Source organism: Tachypleus tridentatus, chromosome 6 (assembly GCF_004210375.1).
Source record: "Tachypleus tridentatus isolate NWPU-2018 chromosome 6, ASM421037v1, whole genome shotgun sequence".
In the NCBI taxonomy this organism is placed as follows: Eukaryota; Metazoa; Arthropoda; class Merostomata; order Xiphosura; family Limulidae; genus Tachypleus; species Tachypleus tridentatus.
Window position 1 is genome coordinate 87599905 of NC_134830.1, and position 22714 is coordinate 87622618.

Here is a 22714-nt window from a genome sequence, read left to right on the forward strand (position 1 = left end):
GAGTATGCTTTGGTTCTATCTAAACTGAAATGAGTAATTGTATCAGGATTTTGATTTATGCTTTGTTCCTGCATACAAGGTTCTTCTATTGTTGATTATTTCTAGGATTCAATGCTTTACATGCTGAATTCTTCAGAGGTGTTCCTTCTATCTTGGATACTCATGCTGAGGCTGTCTGACACCAGTCTTCTCTTTCTCTTCCCCCCTGTTTCTTCTTTCTACCCCCTTCCTATTGACTTCGTCATTGTACTTTGTCTGTGATTACCCCCCCTTTTTATCCAGTTGGCTTGGTCCAGTGAGTGCTCATCTGTTTTGTTTTTTGTAGACCAAATTGCAGCCAACTGATGGGTCATTTAAGTTCATTCACATGGCTTTTCTGATCTCTACTTTTATATCCTTTTCTCATTCCTTCCTTCCTTCAAGAAAATTCTTTTACCCTTTTCTAGTAATTCATCTCTCTGTTGTCACCAAAAAGAGACCAGAGATTAGCATTTTAACATAGACCTTTCTTCTCTCATTCCCCCAGCTAGTGGTTCGTTTGTTCAAGATGGAGAAGTTTTCTCCTATCCACTGCTCTCTTTTCTGTGTAACTACTATGATGGTCAAGGTTGACACCTTGAATGCCTTTCTACATATTCCAGTTGCCCCCTCCTTCATAACATTTTTCCTCTTCATTTACTGGGATCAGATGTAACAGGTTCAAAATTTCCCCTTCAGCACTGCATTGGTTCATTATTTATACAACATTAATATTAGATACATTTTCTCACAAAGTCCAAAGTGTTGAACTTTAATTTCAATTTTAATTGGATAACTCTCCTCTCCATGTCTCTTTATGGAAGGTCTTTTTCTCTGCCACTTCACTATTCATATATGGACTAACTGGTTAATCTTTCTAAGTTGTTCCTCATTCTGATATAATACTTCGTTCACCATGGAGTGTTTTTCAATTTGACTGGGTTGTTTTCAGCTTTCTTCCTTTCATCTACAAGACAAAGGGTATTTAGTCATCTTAACCTTTTCTTCTTCTGTACTTCCTGCAAAGAAGTTTTGTTTCTTTTTGGAAGCTTTCAAGTTTCTTAGACATCTTGGTCCCTTAGGCCAAGCTCAGAAGGCTTTAAATGAACTTTTAGTGGACAATGGATCTGTGGTCCTTTGTCCTTTCACTTAATGCTGCTGCCTTCTGTTCTAGACAAATTGTCTTAGTGGCTGGATCATGTCACCATCACTCTCACTTTCAGATCTCCATCATTTTACTGATGCATTATTTATAGTTTGGGGGGTGGATCTGTTGTTGATTTCATGAGCTCAGGAATTTGGTCTCTTTCTCATGTGAAACATATTTCACACATCAGTTTTCAGAAACTATTGGCTGACCAGTGAACACATTCAAATTTCCTATTTTGACTTGAGTACTTGATTATGATCCACTCCAAAATTCTACACTTATTTCCCATATCAAATGTCAGGGTGAGATTTGCTTTTGGGATTTTAGCTTTCACATGTTAGACTTTGTTTTGGGATTGTCTAGCTGTCTGTCATGCCCAAAGGGCTTTAAACATGATGTTTTGTTTATCTTGACCAACAAGATTCTTCCTATATTCTATACTCAAGACTTTCTTTGTATCTCTTCCCAGGCTGGCACACTAGTTATTGATGCTTTTGCCATTCCTTTCAATACCAAACATCCCACCTCCACCCAGTACCTCACTTAGCTTTTCTTGCTATGGCTGCTATTAGCCAGGACTAGTTTTGTTTTGTATGTGTAACCTTTGTAAATGTGTATTAACTTTGATTTATGACACTCGTCAGGTCTCATTTTGAGTGGGTCATTTTTTATTTCTTCTTCCTTCTTTACTGATGTTTAGAGCATATCATTCTCTTCCTTAGTCACAGTAGCTACAACTTGTGTCTTTCTCTCCTGGGAGTGTTATCTCTGTCTTCACATGTGGAACTTGCTCAGTCCCTTGTTTTTTAATCAGAGTTCTCTGACTTTGTAGCCCTCCTTTTATTGTATTAGTGTCACCCGTTTGTTTTATCTGTCTTTTAACAAAAGTGGTTTGTTTTTATGTTGCTAGTCCATTTTCTACTTTCTTCTACTAGGCCCTCCTATTGTTACACACCTTTTGGTTTTCTGTATCTGGTTGTTTGAATGAGGATTGTCAGTTTCTACCATTGTAGGCTGTTTGGTAGCCTTTTTAACTACCTTTTGCTTTTTTGTGGTTCTCTCTTCTTTCCACATTATTCTGATCCTTCCTCATTCATTGTCCCCTCATCCACTTCTTTTACCTGACTGGCAGTTTTATTTCTCTATGCTATTTACTATTTTTTTACTTTATTTCATTTGCCATCTTCCAGTCTACTTGTTGTCTTTGACAGATAGGTGCACCTTTTGCTTCCTAACCCATCTCTACTTTTGATTTGCTTCTCAGAACTCACCCAGTGGCAGATGTTGCCTTACAGGATATGCTTAATTCCTCCAATCAATATTTAATTCAGAGGTATTTGAAAGTGTTAAACCCATCCACGCAAATGTGACCACTGTTGAGATGGAGTTTTCTGCATGACCAGCAGTGTATATACTGCTGGAGTGTATGCCCACCTACTTGGCTTCTGCATTTTGGCTTTACAAATTAGGTTTCATAATTACTCATTGTACTTTTTCTAAAAAACCCTTTCCAGTGATTGGGTCTGATCAGTCAAGGCAATTTTCTGATGTCTCCATAATTTATATTCCTCTCCCTCTGCCTTCAAGATCATGGGAGACTATAGCTACTAGCAGTTTGTATCTGCTGGAGTGATAAACTTAGATCCTCACAGGTTGTCAGGTTGTATGATTCATCCAAAGAATATCTGAGTGGGTAGCACAAAACAGGGAGAAGTGTGGCAGAGGTATCCATGTTAGAGTAATGCATGTGTCCCCCCATATAATATGCCAGATGGTACAAAGTGTTATTTTCCTGCAACAAGAAAAGATCTTCATCCATTTTCCTGTATGTATGGTGAATAAGTGATATATGGAAATATATACCAAACTGTGTGGTTTGATTATTACCTTAACCACACCATACCTAATGCCAAACCAATCAGTTGCACTCAGCATTAGATTCTTTGCCTTTCTCCTTTCATATTAATATGCTGGAATAATCTAGAACATTCATAGTATGCAAATATAATACTAGCTTTAAGGTAAAGTTTCAACTTCCATGAGCAGTTCTTAAATATTATTGACTATGGATAAAGTTGTGTTGATTATTTATTTATATATTGTAATAAAATTAGGACTTGGTAGTTTTATAATCAAGTCTTCAAAACATTTTCCAACTTTTCAAAATTCTAATAGAGATTTTACATGACTCTTGGCAGATTGAATAGTTTGCAAGCAAAGCTAGTTTAAAGCCCATTAGTTTGCAAATACCCATGTATTCTTTGCAAAATGCACCTGTTTTTAAGGTACATTTTGTAACCTGAAGAAATTCTGTTTCTTAAAAATAACTTCTTTTCTCTGCCAAAGAAGCCATTTATAGTAATCATGTTAACAGTTATGCTTGGCTTAGAATAATGAATCTTGTTTGTAAAATTTTCATTGGCCATGAAGAAAGTGAAACCTGATTTCTGGTATGAATTGCATGTTTATTCAACTGGCTTTACAAAGGAGAGCAAAAGATTGACTGATGTTTACTGTGAAACTTTAATGTATAAAAGAGTTCATTATAAATATGCAAGGTGGTAGATTTCCTGAAAACAAACTGGTGTACATGCCCAAAATTGGTACAAATTATCAATTTTTAACCTGTTCAGTGCTGTAAACAAGAAAACTCGTCCGAGCTAATCGGTAACACAATGCCACGTACGAGTTAATACGTTCTCAATAATAACTAACTTCAATACTAGATGTCAGCACAATACATGCATTTGACCTACTTGCAAATTGTTTCACTTTCGATCCAAAATGGCATCATGAAAAAAGTTACAAAATGAAGAAGCATCAGAGTTGTATTGTAGCAGCTGAAATAATTGGCAGTCAACAAGTTAAAAAAACTGTTTGGGGAAACTTCTCAAATTGTGAATGTTTGCAAGTGTGTCAAAAATAAGGACTGCCTTATGTATCTATACGTTGTTGTCAAGCTTACAATTTAATAGACAGAAACATTGTCTTATTCAAGAAATAAAGCATAATCAGCCCATTGCATTTTCCAATCTTGTATTATTTATATTAATAAAATACCAATGAAACAAATCATAAATTACCTAATGCAGATCTGATATGTTATCGAAACTTATGAAATAAAATTTATACCATACGTTTGAATTGATGATTTACTGAAGGATGTCTTTTTATTACAATTGAGAATGAATATCTTATGGAAATAATAAATTTTTGGTTTTGTTTGTAAATAACTTTTGGTAAGAATGAGTGTAAAAAGATGCTTTTTTTCTCAGTCTCATGGTGCATCAATTTCCTAAAATTCAAGTTATGTACTTAGTATTTTTCATTATTTTCATTAATAAAATAAATTTAATAAATGTAATTTTGTTTTGTATAAATAAGATTTTGATTAATAAGTGTTTAGCTTAAATTTTTTTAACTCTGGTGTCCACTTAAAGCTGTTTCATCTTGTATCAAAATCAGTAAGATTGTGTGGGAAATATTTTGTATCATGTTTCAAACTGTATTTTTAACTATGATATTAAGACGTTACAAATTTGTATTTTTAAATTTTGATTTTGTATTATTAGAGTAACTTTTAATAGTATGAATGAGAGTTTAATAATGGTATATACACTATATGTCTTGTGAAAAAGGGAATAGGCACATAAAGAAATACCAATAAGAAAGAAAATGGATCCTTTAAATTGTATAAATTCTTGTTTTATTACATTAAATAGGGAAAGATTTGTTACTGCACCATTCATCGTTTAGCTATTCACAAGTATATAAATTATGCTGTACTTTCAATTCTGTTTTTAAGCAACAAAAGGTGTCTAAGTTTTTAGTTTTCCAATCAAATACTGAATTTGAAATACTTGGATAAATGTGCATTTAATCAGGAGATCTTTTTTTCTGCCTACTGTATATGGTAACAAAAAAATTTATCAGTTGGAGGCAACTTCCAGTGGCATAGCGGTATACCTGTAGACTTCAGTGTTATAAACAAGTTTTCAGTACCATGTTTGGTAGAGCACAAGACACTCCATTGTGCTTCCTGCTTAATTTATAAACATTTGCAAACAAACAGTTGGAGACTATATTGTTATATTAAGTATGTTCTGGAGTGTGAAACGTGAACAGACAGACTAGATTATTCTGAGTAAAATGAAAATATGTATTTGTTGATTAGTGGTAGTGCATGTAAAGTTTCATGCATGCACTCATTACAGAAATAGTCTTGTCTGTATTATATATATTTGGCATTTCTAAAGTTTGAATTATGTTAATTTTTCGTATGTAGTCTGGTCATAAAACATCATTAAATTTGACTGTAATATGTTAAAATTTTTAAAATACATTCATGTGCATATATTGCTGTTACAAAATTATCTAGACATATATTCATAAAGCATTTGCTGTGATTATTATTCTGATACATTTATTAAACTCTTCTTGGCTTGAATAACTACAACTATTTTGCAACACATTTTTAACAAGGTTTTAACAATAATTAAGACATACAGTAGTATAGTATGCATCCAAAACAACCTGTAGCACACAAGGAGTGACAGCTTTGCCATCTTTTAAGCACACGTTTTGTTTTACCAACCATCATGCCTCAAATTGAACAAAAAAATGCAGTCTGGCTAAGTAACAAATGAATATTTGCAATAAAGTTCTTATCAATGATATTAGTGTAATTACTAGTTGGGTAACCAGTTTTTGATTTCATTCCTTTAAGTCTGGTGCTCAATCTGCTCTTAGTCGCACTTTTTTTTTTCAAATCAAAGGTGTTTTTGACTAGATTCAAATTGTATGCATTGTTTTAAAAGTTTAACCATTTGAATGTCACTGAAAGACTTATCTGACCTTTCAAATTGTTATTTTTTTTTGTGTGTGTGGAATAATGAACATAGATGTCAATGTGGGTACTGAGCACCATTATTAAGATGTTCATATTTTTACTTTGAATCTAAGCAGACTAAGCGTGTTGTACTTTATGTGGTTGTGAGCACTGTCTTCCTGGATTAACACATTGTTTCTGATATCCATGAGCATTTACTTGTAAATGTGTGTAGATAATTGACAAGTATAACCCTTATATAATTTACATGATTTATCTTGCACCGTAAAACTCAAACCACAGTTGTTAATAATTGGGGTAACTTACATTAAATTTATCACTTGAATACATTCAAAAAAGAATATGTTCATCACTTGATGAAATGGCTGTAAATACTTTACAAATATTAGGACCAACCATGAAGATTGTATTGTTCTGTGACTTTACACCAAGTGAAATTATACCAAGCATTATTGTGTGTGATAAAAATAAAAAAATGCATATCTCTGCTTATTAAAATTAACCATATTACTCATAAAGAGCAGGAGACCTCAGAGATGGTTTTAACGTATGGCTACAATGGTTGGAGTAAGTTTACTGCATGCTTATTGTAAACTTAGTTTTTCACATTCTTTCACAATTATGAAAATTAATCTTTGTTGCAATCAACATCACATTTTGAACATTATAATTTTTAAGATGTTATTACATATGGCATCATTCAATTACACCAGAAACTTAGTACAAGTTATGTGTGACTAAAATAGTACATCTCTTTTTATCACTTTTAACAGTTTTTAAAGTCTTGCCTCTTAAATTCACTTAATTCATGATCTTTGGTGCTTAAAGTGATGTGTAATGATATGGAAAAACTGGAAAACATTTACTCTTTAGCCCTAGATATTTGTATTAAATTAGCAGAGTAATTAAAACATTAAAAGAATTACTTTTTTTGAAGCCTGAGATTAAAGTATTTAAATTAAGTATTTAAAAAGTGTTGATTGTTTCTAAGTTTTAATTATTTATTGTCACAAATACCTTGAATTTCAACATTTTAATATATTAGCAGTTATTAATTTTATAAGAGTATACAAAGAGACTACACAACACTGCTTAGGTTCCAAATGTTTATTTTGATATTTCTTTATGTACAATATCATAATCATAATCATCACAAATGTCTTTCTTTCTCTCTCCTATGGTTTTTATCCAGAAATCTATTTCTCATAATATTGAAATATTTTCCATTCAATTTTATGACCTGTAGCTGTCTTCTCTTTGTTATGTTGATCAAAACAAAGTAAAGATCTGCTCACTTCAGTTTAATAGATAATGTATATTTTCTGTCTCCTCAGAAGTATTAAAAATTGTCATGTGATATTTTAATGAATATAGCCTTTCACAAATGTAATTTGATTTGAATGTTTGCCTGAGTGTGCATGTGCAACTGCACATATTAAAAAAAGGAGTTATTACTTTTTCAAATTATGTAATTTTGCACATTGAACTCATCCATGAACAAAACTCAAAGATGATTTTTGTTTACTGTTTGTGCTGCTATGTATAGTACATGTGTGTGTATTAAAGGCATTAAATTCCTTAGTTGTTAAGGGTAAAGCTGTATTTGAAACTACCTGGAAAAGGTTGACAAAAGAAAATTAAAACTTTGTTTGTGGCTGATACATTTTGCAATTTCTTTTTCAAAAGTAGTAAACCTTAAAACTTTCAAGAAAAGTGTGAGTGAAAATATACATTTAATTTTTATACAGCTAGTTTTGCAGTAATTTAAACTTGTACTGATGTATTGTTAGTCTGATAAGATAATTATGTAGATTTTTAATTTAGATTTTTACTTATTAATTGTTGGCAGATTTAAAGAAATATTTAGGGGCAAAATGTTACATTCTGGATGTTTTCTTAAGTAACTAACTGTTCTTTCATTTCTCTTGTTCTATAGCTCGAGGCTTTCACTTCGAGGAATTTGGTTAGTACTCTTCATGTGTGAAATGTTTGTTACTTTTCTATATTGCATTCATGTATATCTTTTTGCTACTCTTTTTCTTTTTTCCATTAAAAACTTCCTGTATTCTTGGCTTTTGTATTTTTTACATGAAGAAATAGATACTAATAAAGATTAATTCTATATTTTGTGAATACTCATTTTAAGCTTTAGTATACTTATTGACATAACTTATTTAAAACTACCTTTTTATTCAGTTTCTCTTGTACTAAAGGTCATTGTCTAACACAGCTGTACTAGATGTTAAGTTTGGATTGAATTTTGCTATTCTTACTTGTGACTGATGATACATTTGTATCTTATTTACTTCTCCCTGCTAAGAAGCGTTACGAATACAACATGAAAATAATTAACTCAATAAAAGCTTGAAATTTTGCCTACTCACTAAAATTAGTCAAAGCTTGGGGAGTTTTCATTTTATCAAAATTTAAACTTATAAACTTTGACTGTTTTTCTGACTAATGCTAAAAAAGATTCAATTTACAAATGCATTATCCATACTTACTTCGTATAAAGGAAACAAAACACTTTATAATTAAGTAGATGTGCAAGTTGACTAATTCTTTTGAGCTGCAAGTTGACTATCCAGCTTTACCCTTAATAAATGCCAAACTATTTCAGTGCAATTTATAAGTAAAAGTTTATTCTCCTTAAAATAACCTGCAAAACTCTTAAGGTACCTTAAGATATTTAAAGTGCATTACAAGAACTTCAGAAAGAAAGCTTAATTTCAGTCCACATTAAGCTTTCTTTTTGAAGTTCTTGTAATGCACTTTAAATATTTTACCTTAAAGGTTTTGCAGGTTATTTTAAGAAGACTGTACTCTTCCATCTGTTTTCTCTTGAAAGTATGCCAATTTGCAAAAAAGGAACACAATTTATCCAAGGATTTTATGTAGCATACTTTCTCCAAGAACATTGTTGTAAGACAGGGCAAGTGCATTAGGAGTGAGATGTAGCAGCTGAGTTGAGAAACTTGTCAGAAATGGCAAATCAGTTATCACTTTTTCTACAGTGCATCTCATTTCACACTAAGAGATCTGGTCATGATTTATATTCTCTGAAGTTGATACATTTATTGCATTGAACTTAATAATAATCTTTAATTTTGCTTCTGTGTAAAACTCTTCTACATCAGGAAGAGAAATATCTAAAAAATATTTTAATTATGAAATACTTTTCTGATTCAGGGTTAAGTGCTTGTTCTAATTCTGAAGTTAAATGGTGTGAATCAAAGAGCAAGAAATAGTATCAATGTCTTTATTCTCTGCATTGTATCAAAATAAAATTACTGTTTGTACACACACACACACACACACACACACACACACTAGTAAATTAGTATGTCAAATTTGTTCTGGATTAGTCAACTCATTTAGGGGAAGATGCATCCTAAGACGAAGTTTCATTGATATTGGATAGTTACTTTACTGATATAATTATGTATTGAGTATATCTAAATCATACCTGTACCCCAGTTTTTACACCCAGCTTTGCTCTTCTTCACTCACCAGAGCTGGATAAAGTTTTAACACCATTAGAAAGAAGTCTTTAACCAGGTCATGAGATTACATGTATGTTGACTGCATTTTTTAGTGTAACATTTAGCTGGAGTTTGTAACTTTTTTCCTGGATTAATGGCAGTTTTTTACTTCATTTATGCATTATTCAGTATTTATAAAAGAATGAAGTTTATAAAGCATTTATTGCAATAAAGTATACATTTGATATTTGTCTCATAACACACTAACTTCACCAGTGCACTGTCCTGATACTTTTAGTGCCTCATTCAGATTTTCTTTTTTCTTTTTTTCCAAAACAGTTACTAATAGGTTCCCTGTACTACAATCATTGGAGGTACTTTGATTGTTCTTTGTGCTACATGATTTTTTTCATTTGGGGAAAGTTAATATACAGCATAAATTCTCATGTTATTTCTGGTGCAAAGGCAGATCTGTTCTCCCCAATCCCACCTCTGATACCTGCCATTGCTCAACAACTGGGGATGGGGAGAGTTACTCTCAGTTGAGATTGTAAGTGATGTTATTCATAGTGAAATAGAGATGCATATTCAGTGTGGTGGTGTTCCACCAGTGGGTGCTGAGGCTGCAACTGAAGGTGATCCTGGACATTCTGGAGATAATTTAGATTAGCCTTTCCATGCCACTTCCTTTACTCTGTTGGCTTCTCTGAAGACTACTTTGGAATCAATTGCTGTTGGCTTTTTTTTTCTGTTGTTTCATCAAGTGTGTAATGTTTTGAGTCTTTCCTCGCTTACTGTTGTGTCTGCACCTTCCTTGAAAACTAAAAAAAAGTGAGAGTAAACACTTAGTTTTTGCTTAATCTGCTGATATTGTGGATTATACAGCGAGGTTTACTGCTCAGTTATGTGAAGGGACAGTTATGCATTGTTGAAACTATGCAATTTAGTGAGGTGTACGCATATTCCGACTCTGAGTGCACGTGCTTTGGAAAATTTGAGGATCTAGAGAGAGTGTAGAGTTAAATCACAACTTTCTTGGATTTATCTCACCCTATATATGGTGCTGAGTTATTTATTGTTCCTCTAAAAATAGTAAAACTGAAGTGCATGCTCACAATGGTCCCAACTTGTCATCAATAAATGTAATCATCTTGAGAGTTATCCAACTACCTAAAGTTTATTCTTTAGGTATAAATAGACTTTAGGTATAGAATAAATTCAGTTTATTCTTTTTGTCACTGATGTATCTCTACTTTTTTTCAGCTCCTACAGGGGGTCATGGTTTTGCCACTGTTCAATGGTTCTGACCCCAGACAGCATTGGCACCATATGTGTTCTGCCAAATTCTTATGAGGTTTTTTTCATCACCTCCTCCTATCCCTAGGCTTGTGCATACTATCATTCCATGGAAGACTGATTACTGCTGGCACCATCTCATAAATTGTCAGAATGTTGCACCTGGAGTCTAATTTTAGAAACAACCAAGGCAGATATATTTGTGACAAAGGGAACATGAACAACAATTCATTGGACTCTCCATGTCATTATTCAGGATCATTTTCTTTAATCGCAAGGATTGGTTAGATAAGAATAATACTAACATATGGGTTCCTCTGCTGCCATCTCATCCAGAGATCCATTTCTTCACAGAATATTTCAATGATCAAGAATTCCAGGTTATACACATGGACAATGAGACTTCCATACACAATGTTTTAGACCTTCTTGTTGTTCAAAGGGCAATGTCAGGATTCACTTTGAACAATTCCAGGATGGTAATTTACATTTCCCATCAAGAAAGCAGTTACTTCAGGGACCTTTGTTTCTGAACCTTGAATTTTCTTTCTTGAAACCTCTTATCACATCACTCTGCTAGTTTGCCATGTTTCACAGGTGGCAGATTCTCACAACAAGATTTTCTGTTGCATTTGTTCTCATTTTGAAACATTGACTAGTGTGTTGGCCACTCATTAGAACACCCAACAACTAGCAATTTGGCCTCTGGTACCTCACCCTCAGGCTTTTGTAGTAAAAGCATTTTCTCAGGATGTGATGAGATTTACACCTCTTGGTGGTCCCATCAATTTGTAAGTTGTACCCAAGGTACTAGCTATGTTTGATTCTAATTTGTTTTTAGGTCCTGTTGGTAGCACAGGATTGGTTAACACTCCTACAAAAAGATGTTTTTAGTCCTGATTTCTCCAAGCTCGTTCCCCTGGCTGTGGTTTCGCTAGATACTAGATAGGGACAGTGGGAATCTCGTTAATCCATTCATAATCATCCATTTAAATGGCAAGTTCATTTAAATACAGAATTATTAGCCTAATATTATTAACCTTTCAAGTTGCTCTGGGGCTTATTAGGCCCCACTTTTCGTAGGAGTGTTAAGCCCTAGCTTCTTTTCCTGTGGTACCTTCAGAAGTGATAACCTCTTCTTCTTTGACTATTTATGGTTAGTCAGCTATGATCTGATGTCACACACTCAGCTTTGCAGAATCTTAAGCTTCAGGTATGGATGTTATATATTTCTTTGCACAACATTGGAATTTAATTTCTAAGGTTGGTAGATATTTGTCTCAGTTTTTGCTTAGTCCCACAATGGACATTTATTAATGGAACTTGCACACATTTCAGCAATGGTTTATTGAGAAGAGGTTGAACCTAGTTTGATTAGAAGTGCCAGTCATAACTCATTTCCTAATGCAGTTTAATTTAAAATATACAACAGTTTTGTTTTTGTTTTTCAATTATAAAACAGTTTTTGTACTGTGTGGGATTATTTATATAGGCCATATATGTTTTGTTAGAAAATATTATGTTTTTAAAAATAAAACTTGTTGAAAGTAGGCTGTTTCTTGCATCTATTTAGCAGATTGAAAATTTCATCCTTTTATGATGTAGAACTTTTAGTATCAATATTGGTAAATTATCTTTCAAAATTTGTGCAGATGTACTAAACTTAGTTATTAGTTTGCATTGAATCACAAAACTTCAGATAGTGTAATCTATGTTAAACATGAATTTAGACTCCTTTCAACCAAGTACTCTGGTTGGCCATGTCTTGACTTAGATATCAAAAGTGATCATCACTCGTTAGTTCTTGTGAGTGACAAAGATTATTATTAGCCAGTTAACGTAATATTGATTGGTCAGGTTAGGGTTATGGTAAGTGCATCAGGATATTGCTCTTTCTTGTTTTTGACTTGCATAGACTACAGGAACCCAAAATTGTTATCAATTTATCCATAAGCCACAGAATAGCTGCTGCTAACAACTTAATATAGAATAATCACAGTTTGTCTGTAAACTGTTTTTGATGTATATGTTCAAACTGTCTTGTTTGTTTAATCAGGTTTTTTCTGTTTAAGTTTGGCTTAACAAATGTAGAATGTTCCATTTTTACTGTACTTTATACTTATTTGTTGACCAAGTGCACATTGAAAATCTCAATCTTCATTGGCTTTGTACCATCTCTTAGTTATAATTTACATTTGAATTTTGTGTAACAGGAACTTATTGTGAGACAATTGCCGAGTTAAAATAGTATTTAACCCTCATACTACAATCTTGCTCGAATCAACAGAGTTCATGACCTCAAATTGACTTTTATAATTTCCATCTATAATTTCTAATATGTTTTTGGATCTTCATGAAATTTTATAAGCTTCCAGTATTGATTAAGAAAAACTTGTAGAGAAAAGAAAAATAAAAAAATTGATGTTTAATGAAGTATTTTTCTAAATATTTTCTCCATGTACATAGTCAAATGTGTTAAATTCTCTGAATGCAAAGTGATTTTTGTGTTTAAACTTACAAATACTTTGTCTGAAATATCTCTAATTCTCCCCATATAAAACTATTTTATAAATTTTAAATGAAACTACATAATAGTATGTATTTGTTTATACTTTTTTTTGTGCTATTGACTTTTGAAGTGTGACTAAATGATATTTCCACTATAGAATTTGTAAATCATTTGAATGACATGCAGCTGTTGTTATCATATTACTCATATTACATAACACAAGACTTGCTTATAAGCATGCCTCACAAAACATTCTTTATTTTGCTTAATTTAATCTAAAAAGTTTTAAATTTTTGTTTTAGTTACTCTTATAATAATAATAATAATAATAATAATAATAATAATAATAATAATGAGTACACATGGGAAAACTAGAAATAAAGTACTTACCTGGACCTTCTTTTTCTTTTTTTTTCTGCTATCAAATTTCCTAATTGAAGAATTGATACCACGACAAGCTCGACCTCCTGATGATCCTCCTCTTTACTTGTGTTTAAGAATTGGTCGACCAAGAGATAAGAAATTTACAAGTGCCACTACAGTTTTTTCTTATGGAAAAAAACAAATAAGAAGTGAATATTGGTTCAGTATTCCTCGACACAGGTAAAATTCATTATTTAATTTGTTTTTTTCATATTTTAGTTGATTTGTTAAATTTCAATTTATTCATAGTAATTTTCAACTTTTATGTTTAGTAATTTTATTGTGGCTTTTTTAGTAATATTAAAAAGCAAATTGTGTGTTTCAAGGTTTAAAATTTTTTGAGATTTTCAAACTTTCTAAAATTTTGGTATATGCGTACAATAATCTATTTTCTGTAGAGTGGATGACTTGTACAGATATTTTCACTGCTGGACTCCAGATAGATATGGTGATGTCAATGCTATTGAACCTGAGGACATAGGCTTTGATCCAATTAACTCTGATGAAGAACAAGACTTTCCAGATGACAGTGACAATTTATTTGGTGACGAAATTGATGGGAAGAAAGGTAAACGACCTGGTCCCTTGGATTTGTTGAAACTTGTAGAAGAACATTTTGGTACTGAAATGAGCCCATCTGATTGGGAGGTAGGTATATTTTACTTTTCAAAACCACTGTATATGAGAAATATGTTTAATTTATAAACAGCTTAAATAAACCAATTTTCTGTCTCTGGGTTGACAGATCAATGAAAAAAGAGAAGTTTTATGGCTAAATCATCTAACTCAGATTTACTTATCTTTGTCAACCTTTAGCATATGAATTCAGTTATTTTGACCAACCTTATAACTACTAGCTGACCATGAAAGAATACACATTATAACTTTGAATTTATCTGAGTATAAATGTTTTCAGATTTTTTTAATTAAGTATTTTTACTAAAGATTTTTTGTAAATTTACAAAGTTTTTAATGAATCAGTTTGAGTGCAAGGCAATTTGCTTGTTGAGAATAAAAATACATCTTTCAGTCTTAGTGTTTCATTTACATATCCTTAAAACCTCATAAATGAACATTAAAAGTTGTTATTTTTAATATAACTTTTTTGTCATTTTCTTACTCAGACACTGTACTGGTTCAGTCTATATGACTGATCTTGTAACCACCACAAAAACAAAATAATTCTGAATTACACTTTTTTTTTGTTTTCTATAAATGTGGAAAATTGTGACAGAAAATTACAATTACACTGCTGGCCAAAATCTTAAGGCCAATAAACATGAAAAAATATGCATTTTGCATTGTTAGACTCGACCACTTATTTGAGTAGAGCTTCGAAAGATGAAAATAAGAAAAGGGAAAATAAAAATAAACTTTTTAGCATTTAATAGGGAAAATGTGAACACTATGAAATTAGCCTAAATACTAATTGGTTAAAAGCTTAAGACCATACCAAAAAGAAGTCTTAACAGAGTAGGAAGTGCCCAACAAGAGGTCTCAGTAGTGAGTTGCACAGCAGTCATCGTGAACAACTGCAAACATTCACTTTGGCACAGTCAATATAATGTTTGCAGAAGCCTGGCTGAAATATTATTCCAAGTAGTGAAGATGGCTTCACAGAGATCATGCACTGTTTGAAATTGATATCCATTTCTATACACTTCTCTTGCTTATCCACCCCTAAACATTTTCAGTGAAGTTCAGTTCAAGCAAACATGCTGGATAGTCCAAAAGAAACATGTTATTCGCCATGAAAAAGTCCTTTGTCTTGCAGGCATTGTTGATCGCAGCATTGTCCTGCTAAAAGATCCAGTCATTTCCACACAAGTGAGGGCCTTCAGTCAATAAGGATGCTCTCTCCAACATGCCAATGTAGCCAGCTGCTGTTTGATGCCCCTGTATAACCTGAAGCTCCAGTGTTCCATGGAAGGAGAAAGCACCCCAAATCATGATGGAACATCCTACACTATGTTGTGTAGAAAATGTCTCTGGTGGGATATCCTTATTGTGCCAGTAACGTTGGAAGCCATCTGGACCATCCAGATTAAATATTTTCTCATCAGAGAACAAAACAGTCTTCCACTTTTCTACGTCCCATGTTTAGTGCAGTTTTACTTCGCCCAATCTCACCAGCGATGGCACATTGGAGAGACCGTGCTTTTGTAGCTCGACAATTCTTCATGCCCTTGAAAGACAGTCAAACTGAAAATAGTTGTAACTGTGAAGAGAGGTATCTTTTTATTAATATACTTTCAGGGTAGTAAAATGTTAACTTTCCAGACTTGTTTTGAGCTTTTAACAGAATACCACTAATTTCAGTGTTGTAACTTTAGTAGATATAATTTTATCAATTTTAGCTAACCATTGTTTCTCATTTTTGTTTGTTGTAGCATAATATAATTGCCTAAGTCTCAAATTTTAGAACTTGTAGTCTAGTAATCTGAACAATAATAAAAGTGGATATTATCATAAAGGTAAGAAATAGTAAAATCTTAGCTTGGTAATATTTTTCTAGAATAAAAGTTGTTGTAAACATGTACCATGATTACAGTCATAATTTTTTTTTTAAATCTTGCATAAAGCTTCTATACTTCACTTGAATTGTGGTATTACACTATTATTGAAGAATAAGTGTTTTTCATAGAACAGTATGAGACAGGCTCAATTAGATCTTTTATACTCAACCATATCAAGTTTTGATATGGTTATGACAAGACTGTTATATTAGCTACATTTGCATGAGGCCTTATTGACCTAACTTCTTGAATTGGCATAACAAGTTTTCACATAATTTTAAACTAAGTACCAATGTAGATGAATAATAGGTAAGTAAGACTGTTTTGTGTAAAAGTTACTGCATTGTTCATTTAGTGATATAAGATTCAATGGCTATTTAGTTTTCATAACAAGAGAATTGAAAGTAAAAGATAGAGAAGTAAGAGAGTTTGTTAAACAACAACTAAAAAAGACGAGAGGAAGGAAGACTAAAATAGGAAACAGAAATAGAGAGAATAAGAGCACACAGAGATTAAAAAAAAATGATGGAAGGGGAGACTGTGCTCTTATTTTCTCTCTTTCCAGATTGTGAAAGAAGAAAAGGGAGATTGCAAATAGAATAAAAACACAAATTGAAATTGCCAAGCTCACCCATTAGAAAGAGGAAGGACCAAAGAATGACAGTGAGGTCAAGTCCTGTCAACCAAAGTTGTCTAAATTTGATGAACATGGATGCTTTTCTGGAGAGATGTGAAAGGTTTGTCCAAAATCAAAACTGGGACAAAGGTTACATGAGTTTAACAGACAAAGGTGAAAAGAGATTCTATATTTGTTATGAGATAAGGCAAATTGCAAAGGAATGCAAGTCCATCAACAACAAGCAACAGCAGAAATTTCAACGTAAAGCAGCTGGAACTACTTATAAAGATGTTGCTACCAGAAGAGAGTCAAGAAAATGCATCAGGTTCACCACATGAAGAATGTGCTATTTTTATAACTAAACAGTGCCAGTAGTGATTGAAGCATGTGATGAACATGCCAGTAGCTGAAGGCTGTGTTGGGGACAAAAAAAATGAAGGCCTTTCAAGATGCTGCCTGCAGTAGTGAGAACCAGTCTAGTATCTGATAGCAAATGACAGGCAGTGTGTGTGCGCTAATTGATGGGGTTGTGAGAAACTTTCCCAAAACAAAAATAGAGGTGGATATTTGCTGCTACATGGGAGACCTTGAGGCCATGTGTATGAAGGCATCATTACACATCTTATTGATTGGAAACATACCAGCTTGTAGAAATTTGGAGAAACTAAACAGAAAGAAGATTAGATGAACCATCTGCAGTTGCTACAAGAGCTCAAAGGAAGAGCAAGCAAGATATGAAGCCTCTTAAAGTCTCAAAGTGATATCCAAAATGTAAGTTTACAGGAGTAGAAGGAATTGCAGAAAAAAGACCCTTCACTGTTGAAACTTCAGGACAGTATCTGAGAAAAAGTCAAGTACAAAGAAAATTGAAACAGAATAGAGGACCAGAAAGGTGTATTGAACTGGACCTATCCAAGCAGTTCCACTGGGAAGCTAAACAGATAGAGGGTAGTAAGAAGTATTTATATGACAAGTAGGTCAAAGGTCATCATTTCAAAGTTGAAGAGATGTTAGTTTTGCTACTCCCAGCTAACAATAAATTCATCCAGCAGTAGAAAGGATATTTTGAAGTATAAGATGTTATCAAGAGAATGTACTATGAAGTGAAAGTGGATTGGAAGACAAAGATCTACCATGCCAGTCAGTTGAGTTACTTCATGAGGGAAGAAGACATAACAGATACAGTTATTGAAGTAATAATGGACATGGCAGGTGTAGCTGTCATAGAAGCAGAATCTGAAAACAGTGATTGTGTTATAAAAGATATAGGCCTACTAGGCTTTAAAGCATTGGGTGGAGATAAGACATAAGATTAGCCAAGGCAGACCTCAAGAAAGAAAAGACCAATGGATATAATCGAGATGAAGACCTACTAGATATTCTATGAGAAGAGAGACTAACAAGGAACCAAGAATATTGGTGCAGACTATATGAGGAGATTTGGTGTATATTCTTAGAACAGTTTTTGTATATAATATAAAAAATATTGTAAATATTTTTCTTCAAGATTAGCTTATTGTTGGACATACAAGACTGTTTAGTGTAAGTTATTTATTTCATTTAGTGATCTAATGTTTAATAATTATTTAGTATTTATAAGAAGTTTTGAAAGTGATAGTTATGATAAATTTCATTAGGTAACTCAATAAAAATTGTAGGTTGTGTGTGTAGTTCAGTTATTGTAAATTGACATGACATTATTCACATTTTTTGTTTTTTTCTTGCTTAAAATGAGTATTGTTGCATCATACTGTTCTGTAGTTTGTAGAAATTTCTAGTCCTTAGCTTTACAATGTGTGTATGTACATAGGCAATCGTATGAGTGTAAGTTAAGTTAGTGAAAGTGAGGTTAGACTGCATGATTGTTAGTTTAGCAATAACAGGCAACATCTGAAGTGAGTTTCACAGTAAGTGGTATTGCAACACCAGGGATAGAAGAATAATCCGTCTTGTCAAAGGATGTTTTAAAGTAATTGAACCACCTGTGTGGACTTGGTGAAAAGGAGACAATTATTCATTACCCTGGATATAACTGTGGTAAATCATGGGGTAACTTTGGTGAATTTATCACTGATTCTGTTATGATAAAAGAGTACAGACTAAATTATTTGTTTTGTCAACTGCATTCTGAAGTAATTGAACCAGCTCATGTGGACTTTTGGTACCGTGTTTCTCCGATAATAAGACCTACCCATAAAATAAGACCTAGTGTGATTTTTGGGGATAGTTTTAATATAAGCCCTACCCTTAAAATAAGCCCTAGTTAAGAGTGGCAGGAAGAAGAAAGAAATAAAAAAAAAAATTAAACAAACTAATTAACTAACTATTAAACTAATTAATAAATTAATTATTAATCAGTTAGTTTAATAGTTTAATAATAGTTTATTTTAAATGGTTAGTTTAATAGTTTTACTTTGTAACTTCATTTTTTTAATATATCAAAATAAGACATCCCCCAAAAATAAGCCCTAGTGTCATATTTTGGAGTGAAAATTAATATAAGCCCTGTCTTATTTTCGGAGAAACATGGTATTAAAGAGAATTACATAAATCTCTGTATACAACTGGGGTAACATAATTGAACTCATCATAAATTACCATAAGAGAAGAGAAAGAGAATTAGATACAACTGTGATATCCAGTAGTCTAACAATTTTTTGTATGTACATTTGTTTTACTTTGAATACATTATTTTAAAACAAATGAATTGTATGCTGTTTGTTTATTATTGACATTTATCACCAACAAATCACACACCTATTCTAAAAGAATTCCAGCTTCCTTCACTGAAACCCTGATAATGAGTATGAAAATATTGTAAATTTTAGGATCAATGGGATCAATCTATCTATTTGTTATAAAAAAATCTTATGATTGAAAATTAAAACCTACACTGTTAATTGCTTATCAGCAGACTCGAATCTTACATGCTTTGAAAAGAAGGAAAGTTAAAAAGTTACTTGAGTAAAGCTTGATATAAAACGGAGAACTTGGAAAACAACAACTTTGAAAAATGTATCTTTTAGCTAATGGGATAGCAGCTACATAATACCATCTTGTACCACAATTCTCTGCCAGTTTTAATAAGCCCAAATAGGTTGGTTGTACAGAACGTCCGAGTATTATATTATTTTAGGTATTAAAATTTATAATTTTATCTTTGTTAATACATACTCATATTTACCCCTTTTTTCTTGTGTTTGATTTGGAAAAATTGAATTTGTTTGCTTTCCAGCTGTATGCAACACTTGTATTTTTTGATTATTTGGTAATGCAGGTTGCTGTATCTAACATATTGATCTGCAGTATGTTAGATGAGAAATCTTACATCTTGGAAATAAACTGCCATTTAGTTTTAGTATTTAAAACATTGCTTCCTTGTTAGGTTTTATTTGAACTTATTTTTACTTATTGTGTTAAATATTGATATCTGTTGTCTGACAAATATGTTTATTGTATTCTAATTCTGTTTTTCCCTTGAATGTATTTCTTAAGGTTGTGTCAATGAGTGAGGCCCAAAAGCCACAAGAAATAGACCCTGCTGAATTGCCACTTGTAGAACTGTTGGAAGAAAGTGATATCCTGACAGAAAAACATTGCAAAGAGGTTAGTTGGAAGCATACTTTTTATATTTTTCATTCTGAAAGATACATCATAATTGCATTTTATTCAGTATATAACATATTTTGAAATTTATAAAAATGTATAACAGTTTAAGTAAAGAAGGTATAATCACCAAAGTTAATGAAATTGGAACAGTGATTGATTTGCATAAGATGCTTTAAATAATTTTGTTGCTATGTAATTTAAAGTGATTTATTTTATGTTGAATAAAGTATTTATAATTCTTTGATTTTGAATTTTTTAGAATTTTACTACTACAAAGTAATACTTGTAGTAAATTCTTGATAAATCGCATATTTTGAATTCAGTTTAGTCATATCTTTCATTACATTAGTTACTGTGGGGAGTGGTGCCTGTCCAGGTATACTTAAGCTAGTAAAAAATGTAATGTAAGGCTATAATAATTTAACAATTATAATTGTTAGGAGATTGATCATCCAATTAAATGACTTTCATTGGGTCCTGACATAAGTTTGGGGGTGCACACATTTTAAATTACAGTCTGCCAAGTTTGGAAAGATTATACTGTTATGGTTTTTGTATGCTTTTATTGTTAATACTATTATCTGTAATTTGTTTCCATAATACAAGTTTCCTTAGATTGGATAATGATCGTAGTCAACTTTGGGTTATTCGTTAATCTTAGTTGTATTTTTTCTACTATACCTTTCAATTAGGTTTACCATGGTCTTTGTTATTTTAGGATTACCTGTAATTCATTTTGCTGGTTTATCTATCATTAATTTCACTATATTGTTTTTCTTCCACACATCATGTCTTATTCATAGGTTGTTGTTACTACATTTTCTTTATTTTATATTTTCTTTTTCACTTTCATCATTATTTCTCATTTATCTTTTTCCTGTTCATTTAATTTACATGGAACACTTGAGTAAGGGTGCACAAATTTATCCTAATATTGTATGTACTTATTGTTCAGTTAAGTTTTTCTTTTAGTTCTTAGTGATATTCTTTGTTACGTATTGTTGAGTCAGGCTTCACAAGTGCTTATTTCATTTTATCTGTAGTTCTACTGATGAATTAATTGATAATTAGGTTAAAATATCTTTGTTTGATTAGGCTTCACAAGTGTATGTTATTTTCAATTTACCTATAGTTTTATGGGTTGCTATGTTAAGTTTTTCACCATGTGCTTCAGCCCCAGTTATGTTTCTTGCCCTTTGGACTTGTTTTGACATAACATCTTTTGTGGGGTGGTATGCATTTTACCCCACTTCTGCATTTTAAGGGATTGTTACCTGCATCATTCATTAGATGTCTAGCTTTATTTAGCTTTGGTAGTTGTATTTTCAAGTTGGATATGTTTATTTCCTTGTGTGTACCTCCTATTCTTGTCTCATTGGGGTGGGTATTTTTAAACACCCATTCATTGGGACCATCCGTTCTCCTCCTTGAAAACATTTGATGCAGCTTTGGGTTTTTCAAGCCATTCATATGAATTTTCTCTTAGTTTTTAATTCTTTCCTCTTCATTTATATGAATTGGTAGTTGATAATTTTCCCTAAGATGTCGCATGTACTGCTTCCTTCCCATAACATGGATAAGGTTCGTTCAATGGCATGCTTCAGAACGATGGTCTACAGGCAGGTAATGTCTTATCTTCACACCTGGAACTTCTGCCAGTCCAGTGTACTTTCATTCACTCTTCCTCTTGTCTAGATTTGATTAAACTTATTTCATTTTGACTGCTTGGTCATGGCTTTTGTCACTCACCAGAGGGACACTCATTCTTGTTTCCTTTGTGGTAGACAGTGCATTTCCCTTACTGAGTCCATACACTTGGCTTATGTTTCCTGGACAGGTGCTTTTAGTCCACATTTCTGAGTGATTTTTCAGTTCCACCACACTTTCTTCCAAGGATCGACCTCTCGAACTTCCAAATTTTTGGTGGTTTTTGTCTCTAGTGGGGTACTTCTACAAATGAAGTTTTTTGAATATTTTACCAATTCCAAGTACTTATTACTTTTGGTTTTGGTTTCTAGTTATTCTCCCACTCACTGTGGCTGTTGATGTGTTATGATTTGGATTACATGCAGCTTATAATGTTGTTTTTGTTGTTTTTTTTCTCATTACATCAGTCTTTTTCCCAACATATTTGTTCAACCACAGCATTGATCTTACCTGGCTGGCACAGTTTTGGTTTTCTCAGCTCTTTGTCTCAGTTTTTCTTTTGTTCTGGATCAATATCATTGACCTAGGTTTCCATG

At 32.4% G+C, this 22714-nt stretch overlaps 1 protein-coding gene across 5 annotated transcripts in view; it reads left to right on the forward strand.

The window, feature by feature from the left end:
- LOC143252972 (oxidation resistance protein 1-like) overlaps positions 1 to 22714 on the forward strand; it is a 147889-nt gene that overhangs the window by 102142 nt on the left and 23033 nt on the right. For 3 of the 5 annotated variants that reach the window (XM_076505936.1, XM_076505937.1, XM_076505935.1), the window contains exons 11-14: positions 7954 to 7980; positions 13745 to 13907; positions 14126 to 14375; positions 20358 to 20468. In XM_076505936.1, coding sequence (XP_076362051.1) covers positions 7954 to 7980; positions 13745 to 13907; positions 14126 to 14375; positions 20358 to 20468 — 551 coding nt within the window. The remainder of the gene's footprint in view (positions 1 to 7953; positions 7981 to 13744; positions 13908 to 14125; positions 14376 to 20357; positions 20469 to 22714) is intronic. The other 2 variants (XM_076505939.1, XM_076505938.1) reach the window with 1 other exon arrangement.